The sequence below is a fragment of the Lygodium microphyllum genome, chromosome 21 (genome assembly GCF_053477565.2).
Source record: "Lygodium microphyllum isolate KBCC chromosome 21, Lygodium_microphyllum_v1.1.10, whole genome shotgun sequence".
In the NCBI taxonomy this organism is placed as follows: Eukaryota; Viridiplantae; Streptophyta; class Polypodiopsida; order Schizaeales; family Lygodiaceae; genus Lygodium; species Lygodium microphyllum.
In genome coordinates, this window is record NC_141155.1 from 78,601,881 (window position 1) to 78,610,837 (window position 8,957).

Sequence of the window (8,957 nt, forward strand, 5' to 3'; positions counted from 1 at the left end):
TAGCAATGTGAACAAGACTTTTGTGCTTCAAAAAGCTAAGTCTTATTGGAAATTATCTTCTCTGCTGGATACTCTTGATGGTAAAAAAATGTTAAAGTTATCCCAATTGTGTGGAAACCCTACCAAAAAATTGTAAGAAATTATTTACAATTTCTAATACAATATCATATATTTTCACATCCAATATTCCACTTGCATTGGTTTTCATGATTTTATCCCATGTTTTGAATGTTGTAGCCTTTTATGGTTTACACAAAAGTTGAAGAAAACATTATAAAAATCCTTTGAAGTTTCTCATTTTAGCCATATCTCATCTATTTCTTTGAGTCCTCTTTCCTCTTTTCACCCATTTTTCTCTCGTTTCATTCAACCTAAATTTTATTGTTAGAAATTTGCAAATGTGATTTGAATGATTAGCATGAGATCTAACATAAATAATACCAAACTACTACTATTGAAAATTTAGATGAAAATTTTACAAGTAATGAAGGGAATAATCTCAATAGAGCAATACATCAAGGTAGCAACAACTAAGATTCATGGGAGTAGAAACAACAAAACCATCTATTTTCACAAAAGAGTGAGGAAGAAGAGGTGACAGCCTCAACGTGCTTAATTTTGTAACAGATACATTTGTCTTATTGTTTATGACTTTGACATGATGTTTTTAAGATAATGATGCTCAATTTGTTAAGTTCATGAAGAGTTTTTAGGTTTGTATTTCACAAAAAACTTAGTTTACATACTAGAGAAGGATCAAAATGGTTACATCAAAGGACTTGCACATTTAGCTAGATGTTGCATATGGATCTTAGTTTGAAGGAATGCAACTTACCCATACTAATTGTAAGCACCCTACAACATTGTATGCTCTTTTTTGGTTATTCCCTTGACTAAACATTTTAAGGAAATTGAAAGAATGCATGACTAAGGTTGAGCATAATGATTATTCAAATATGAATACAACCACATCTACACATAGTAGATGGAGACAAATTGAGGGATGAAAATCAGCAACCCCCTTGAAGGAATGTATTTCTGCTCTATCCCTAGGGACGAGCTTACATATAATCAACCTTGAGTGCCAAGAAGTTTACTCACTCTCAATAGTTCATGCAAAAGATGTACAAATTTATACATGCTCACATTCATATACTATGCTGCAAATCAACTAGTCCATCACAAATCAGAGAATAAGACAGAGGAAAATAGACCTTCCTTGTAGTTGTTGAGCAATACATTAGCGTGGCTTCCATCACAATCCCAAAGTTGATGAAGGGGAGTAGAAATGCTTCAAAAGGAGGTCTAAAAGTGAAAATTAGTAGGAGAGGAGTGAAATTGAGTGATTTGATGATGAGAGATGGAAGATGAAGAGGGAGATGATCATGACACACACACAGTGGGTGTGGGTGCACATGTATATGTGTGTGTGTGTGTGTGTGTGTGTGTGTGTGTGTGTGTGTGTGTGTGATTCCACAACGAGAGTGGTGAGGATCTCACTCAAATCTCTCGGCCAAAATTAAATTTAAAGATTTGCCATACTGAGTATCATACCTTCTAAGAAATGTACCAATATTAGAGGGAAAAACTTACAGAGAGGTAGATAGACTTCTGGTTGGCTCTATATTCGTTTTTACTCAGAAAACCCTAAAATTCAGGGCTTAAACTGCAATATGAGTATAGTCTTTTGCACAAAAAATACCTTCCAAGAACCAGACTTTGGCTAATAAAGAGCATGTTAACAGTGGTACCCATCGTTTGCCATGCACATGTTAAATACCTTATTTGGTTTAGACTTACTGACTTTGATCAATTGTGATGCCTATGTCCTGCCTTTTTGGCTGGACCATAAAGATGAGCAAAATGGATAGTAAATAAACAACATCTTTTCTTTCCCAAAAATTAAATGCTCATTTACCTTTTGACTACATGTGATGGCTATGTCCTCCCTTTAAGGCTGGAACACAAATGTGAGTCAAAATGACAGTTGATAAATGATACTTTCCTTTCCCAAAAATCAAATAGACAGCATTCCCTTCATACATTTTTAAGTGAGCAAGATAGCCACTAGCAGTACAGCCTTAGAATTCAATTGACAGTATGTTCAAACTTGTACATCACAATTCAGTTGCTTGTACAGTTTGTACATAAACAATTTGACAGATATCAGTCCCTCTTCCTATCCTTCAAATCAATCACGACAACGGAAATATTATCATTGCTCCCATGTGCAAGAGCCATCTCTGTAAGAACAACTGCAGCAGCCTTTGCATGCTCTGCATTGCTTCCCACAGTAGCAGCAGCAGGAGCAGTTGCATTGTTTGAATTAGAATTCTTTGTGAGGCACTTACGTGCCACTTTGCACACCTCATCATTGGTGAGAACATCCCATAGACCATCCGTGGCTAAAATCAGACAGTCATCATCTTTGGACCGAGACATGCAAGTCACCTCAGGTTCCGCTATCACATAAGGCTTCAGATACCGATCACCTTTTACACCATCATACGCAAGTGAAAACCTGGACTTTATCAACTTACCATACATTAGCAAGCTTAAAGTGAAAAAGGTTAAGAATCTTGTACCAATAGCCCTTGACATAGCTAGTACACCGAACACTCTATAGCCATTCCAGCAGATAACTCTTCCACCTGCAGCCTCAATTCTGTTCAATTCATCTGGTCTATCAGGCTGTAGATTTGAAAGCACAAAAAACATATGTCAATGACTTTGGAATTTGCTGCATAACTTCTTAACTGATGCTGGTGATTCACACCCTGAGATATTCAAAAGATGATTGAAACCTGCATAAGTAATCTAACACATTCCATAACTGACACCTGAGGAATCACACCTTGTGATCAATAGATAAAGCAATCGTTTGTCCACCACGAGACAAAACAGCACGAGAATCCCCACAATTAGCAATGACAATCTGACAAGACCCCACAATAGCCACTACGGCTGTAGAGCCAACAGTTTCTGGAGCAATGGGCTCAGAGATGCGCTCAGTCACACCACCACCATCTGAATTGCATCTCCAGGAAAGGCCTTCGAGTTCTGCATCTATCCTCAAGAATGTTGCAAACATGACCCTTTCCCAAATCTTTTCCCAAACAATGCCAGCACTTTGTGCTCCTTGAGTATTAAATGATGCCTCAATTTCATCAAGCAAGGTCAGATGAAGCCTGTCCTTGCAAAAGTTAGACACCTGCATATCATGCGTAAAGACATCTAAGCTCTTATCTAATGCATCAAAAACCAAACAAATGTACTTTTTTTTTTCTTTTATAAAAAAGAATAGATGTGCTTCTAATAATGTTAAGCAAAATGCCAGCACCAAAATCATAGAGGTGCGTTTTTTGGGACCTGGGAGCCACCATGCCCATCATACACTCCAAAAAAATGGAACGGTGATTTCATTTCCTCCTCTCCAGCACAGGTACCCAAGCAACCTCCCACCTGTTGGCATGGCAGATGAAACAACCTGCGGGCAACTGTTACTGCATCCTCCATTTCTCTGCGAGTGCCACAAGTAAGCATGACCCCAGTGGGAGGATCAGGACCAGCAGGTACATTTTTGCTGGTGCTCTCAGAACTGCTGAATTTTCCTGGTAAGTTCATACATTGGGACGAAAGCAAGGTGGAACTCACATCTGCACTGGTTGCCGAGCTGAAAGCATGCTCCAAACCCTCACCTGATGTCATATGCTGCTCAGCATCTTTATTCTCACTGGTTCTGTCTGATGTTAAAGATACCGCAGTAATCTGATCTGTGTCATTTGATTGCCTCAAACCAGTCTCACTTATAACCACTGAACCCAGAGAGGAACTTTTGTCCTTGTCACGTAAGCAATCATCATCTGGCAAGCATTGTGAGACATCTGAACTGTCTACAAGTGATGGGATGCACTCCAGTTGCTCAGAAAGCGGAGTTACTGAGCCAACCATATGATCAAGTAGATTATCCTTATCTGATGGCCATTCTTCTGATAAATCAAAGAGGTTAAGCGGGCCACAAAGATGGTGTACTAGAGCTGGCTCTCACAATGACATTAAGATGTCGAATTTCGGTCTGATTCTCGTGTTCATCATATTCATTGCTGGTTCAAAAACCACCTCTTCTCCTCCCTCAGATAAGGCAAGAGGGATCCAAAGCCATAGCCAGGCAATTTAACGAACAGGACTCCCTTCCCCCAAAGACACGCATCAATGTCCAAGCACATAGACATTACAGAGAAACCCTAACCCTGCACTCCATCAAGAAATGCGGTGATGCTCTGCGGATGAGAGCCACAGTCTATCAATTCGGGGGAGCGTTGGACAGGCATGAAGATGATGACGATGATGCACGGCCAAACCTGAGAAGACGACAATGTCGATGACTCTGACATGCGCAAGGAAGGAGATAGGTAGATATTCCCCTGATCTGATGCGACCTTCATAGGCAAAAGAGAAAACAGGAGAGGCACAGAAGAGAGAGAAAAAACTGGCAAAAACGTTTCTTCCCCTCCCCTTATGGGCGCCCACCCACATGGGAATCTTGAGCGAGAGAGGGGGGAGAGAGATCCATGGATCTTTCAATTCCAAGCCTTCCCTTCAAGTTCTAGCTTCCTTGGAAACCTTCGAGCTTCCACCATTGAATCCCCATTGCATCTTTCCTAGTTCTTGCTTCCAAACATGATGTGATCTTGATTCTTCTATGCACAACAAGCTTTGGACAACTTCCCCCTATGATTCCCACATCGCACAAGAGGTTTTGGAGTCTGGACAACATCCTAGTATAATTCCCACATTGTGACTCATGCAGGGACCTCATACCTTGCTGGTTGCCATTGAGGGTAGAGGGCTACCCTAGAGCCCACATCCCCTTGTTCCCAACCGCACCTAACTAGGTATGCAGTCCCTCCATCATGAAGCTCATGATGTTGAAGACTACAAGGAAAAGCAAGGGGAAAAAGCCCTACCCACCTGAAATATAGGCCATCGTTTTGTTCACACACTAGGCACGACTAAAAGTGTCGACAAAAAGTACTTGCCCCACTGCTTAGAGCCTCGACACGTTTGGTTATCATTGGTTGCATGTTCTATTCTTGTCAATTGTAGTGCACCTTTTTTTAATGAGGTGATTGTCTCTTTCCTCCTCAAGCACACATTTTGCCCTCAAGCGGGCAATATCCCATGTCCAAAATCGTCCCTCATGCAGCTATTGTGGGAAAATTCCATTCTAGACACGTTAGTTGAATGCCCCTTCATTTTGCATGTGGAAGTGTCTGAGCTGGCCTATGTGTAACTAGCCTTATATGCATATCATAAAGTGTCTAATCATGGAGAAAGGTCTCACATTTTATGTGAATGAGAAAGAATCATGTATATTAAAGGGCGTATTCTTATTTCTCATGAAACCAACCTATATGCATAAGCTACACATATACATCAGCCGTGGCATAAGCTATGCATACACATACATATAGGCTACACACACACATATGTATAGGTTATGCACATGCATACATATAGGCTACACATACACATAGGCATAGGCATACACATACATATACACATGACATATGCATAGGTGTACACTGACATATACACATATGCATATGTGTAACCTATGCACAACCCATACGTATGAGTGTATATATGTGTATATGTATGCATAGCATATGTCTATGCATACACATATGTATAGGTTATGCACACACACAAACATACACATACATATGCATAAGCCTACACATATGCATATTCTTATGCATATACATAAACATATGCATAAGTTGGGCAAAGGTGCATGTGAAGGCATACACATAACTATATTTGTAGGCTATTTTATAGTCTAAAGCACACACGGACCTCTTGAATCTAAACCAACCTCTATAATACAAGGATGATATGATGAGGTTGCATCTCCTAGTTCACCAAATCTTGAATCCAACATATTGGAGTTTCCCAAACAAATTGGTGACCATGTCACAACAGTAGGCTTCTCCTAACATCTTAATTGACATGGTCTCTAAAATGGGCATCACTTATGGCTTTAGGGATTAGAAACTTGGCCATCCCATCTAAATGTGCATGCATGCACACACATATAGTCACCTACATACACTCCTCACGTTGTCACATCAATCCCAAAAATAACCTAATTACAATCACAAACAACTACGAATATGAGAAATCCTAGAAAACATCAAAAGAAACATAAGAAACCATGGCATTGAATTTTTAAAGAGTTTGGATGATGAATCTTCTTCTACCACTTCCCAAAGAAGAGAAATCCAACTATGACCCTAAACCTTGAACCCATAACACATTTACACATATGTATCAAAAATCTTGAGAGCAAATCAAAAATCGTACTTGAAAAAATCAACAAAATAGAATAAATAGGTTGCATTTAAAACCCCACGTATGTTCACATTTATAGTGCAAACAGAGCATGTTTAAAATACGGCATGGGTGAACCCACATTTAAGGTGTAGAATTCTTCCACAATCTCACAAAGGCATTTCATTCCACAAAAAAATGGCCAAAATAGTAGGAAAGAATAGAAATACGCAACAAAAAATAAGGGAAACTCCATCGCTTTGGTTTGGAAGAAAATAGCTTTGTCTTCTTCTCCAAGTTGCCTTCCATGCATGCTCTACAAGACAACTCCTCTTGAAGCAATTTTGAGAGAGAGAGAGAGAGAGAGAGAGAGAGAGAGAGAGTGTGTGTGTGTGTGTGTGTGTGTGTGTGTGTTGTCAAGTGTTTATCTTAGTGTCTATAAGTGTAGGAATGCAAAGTCAAAATAGCATGCCCATAGTTTTTAAAGCACCGTGTTTATGATTACTATCAAGGAAATCCCAAGTTAAAGAGAATCATCAACAATAGCAAACAAAGAAAGGACATTGTACCAAAAGCCTAAAGCTATAAAACACATCCATTTGACAAGTAAAGAATCGGGGTTAGAACCCATCCGAGCTATCTCAATCGGCAAATCAACTCTAAAGGAGGGAAGTAAGAAGACTCACCATTGACTCTCAACAACCAATCTCCTCATCTATGACAGACTCCTCACCTTCCTCAAGTCTCGGCATGTTCTTAATGCCACATTTTTGTAATTGATTTCCTTTTCCATCTTGTCATTCTACCTTAGTCACCTCTTATTTTATTGTCACTTGTCACCATTCCACCTATCTTCAACCTTCTGTTACTCATCTTACTACTATATTATTTTAGCTATAGGTTTAGAAAGGCCCAAACCTCCAGAGGGCTCCCGAACCTACTCCTTTTTCCAAACCTCCCTCCCCTTCCCCTCCCCTCTTTCTCAGCAACATCTCATTTTCTCCTCCCCCTCCCTTTTTTCATTACAGCCTCCCCTCCCCCCCCCCCCCCCACCTCCCTTTTCAAAAGTAAAACTCCCTCCCCTCTCTCTCACTTATAATCTCTCTCTTTCTTTTCCCCCTCCCCTTTTTAATTCAATTTCTCCCCCTTCCCCCCTCTCTCTCTCTCATGTGTAGGGCCTAGGTTCTCTCTCTCTCTATTTTAATTAAACAAAAAGTTTACATTTAAAAGTTTAATCATATATACATATATATATATGTATATTTATATATTTATATATATATATATATATATACACACACACACACACAAAGAGCAAAAAAGAAAGAAGAGGAGAGGGAGGGAGAGAGAGGGGAACAAAGAGAAAGAATTATAAAGAGAGGAAATATAAAATTTAAGAGAGAGGGATAGAGGAAAAGAAAAAAGGAAAAGAGAGGAGAGAGGAGGTAGAGAGACATAGAGAAGAAAATGAGAGAGAGAAAAAATAAGAATAAGAGAGAGAATTATAGAGAGAGGAAATATAAATTTAAAAGAAAGAGAAATTTAAAAAAATTAAATAGAGAAAAAAGAGGAGAGAGAAGGAAAAGAGAGAGAGAGAGAGAGAAGAAGAAAGAGGAAGAGAGATAGGGAAAAAGAGAAAAGAGAAAAGTCTTTTTAAAATTTAAATATATTTTGAGAAAGAGAGGAAGGGAGAAAAAAGGAGAGAGAGAGAGAGAGAGAGAGAGAGAGAGAGAGAGGGAAAAGATAAAATTTAAAAGAGAGAGAGAGGGAGAGAAGAAAAAATGGAAAATTAAGAGAAAGGGGAGAAGAAAAGGGGGCGGAGAGAGAGAGAGAGAGAGAGAGAGAGAAAGGAGAATAAGAGAGAGAATATAAGCATAAAGAGAGAATTATATATAGGAAAAAGATAAAATTCACATACTTTAAGAGAAACTAGGGGGAGAAGAAAGTGAAAGAAGAAAAAGAAGAAGAGAGAGAGAGAGAGAGAGAGAGAGAGAACATGTAGAGAGAATTATGGAGAGAGAAAAGATAAAATAGAGGAGAAAAAGAGAAGGAAAATAGAGGAGAGAGAGAGAGAGAGAGAGAGAGAGAAGAAGAAGAAGGAAAAAAAAAAGAAAAAAGAGGAGAGGGAGAGAGAAGGAAAAGAGAGGAGAGAGGGGAGAGAATAAAAAGAGAGAGAGAGAGAGAGAGAAGAAAAGCGGGGAGAGAAAAAAAGGAGAGAGAGAGAGAGAGAGAGAGAACCAAGAGAGGATAAAAAATTAACCAAAATAGAAGGCAAAGAGAGAGAGAGAGAGAGAGAGAGAGACAGAGACAGAGACAGAGAGAGAGAATTAGACATAGGGAATTTGGAGGGAGAGAGAGAGAGAGAAAGGAAAAAGAGGAAAGAGAAAGATGAGAAATGGATTGTTGAGCAAAGTTGCCGTGCGATCTTTGCTCCCCGCTTTGAAGCGGCCTAGCGTTCCGCGCAAGCGCGAGCGAAACGCTAGTACCATTTGTGACATCAACTTCTCTTCATATGATCCTCCATCCTTATCTTTTGCCATGTCTTTTCCATCTACTACCAATATGGTAGCACTACTTAAATCAACAATGGTACCCATAATTGACACCTACCACACAAATTTTGC

General features: G+C 39.4%; 1 protein-coding gene across 1 annotated transcript; it reads right to left on the reverse strand.

Annotated features, from left to right (window-relative positions):
* Positions 1-1,871: 1,871 nt before the first annotated feature.
* Positions 1,872-4,674, reverse strand: LOC148018184 (protein phosphatase 2C 50-like). The gene is made up of 4 exons (XM_087662070.1): positions 3,370-4,674; positions 2,855-3,211; positions 2,586-2,691; positions 1,872-2,492 (listed from the first exon to the last, which is right to left on the reverse strand). Exons 1-4 carry the CDS (start codon positions 3,949-3,951, stop codon positions 2,167-2,169), a joined length of 1,371 nt encoding a protein of 456 aa, XP_087518196.1. The 5' UTR covers positions 3,952-4,674; the 3' UTR covers positions 1,872-2,166.
* Positions 4,675-8,957: the final 4,283 nt, after the last annotated feature.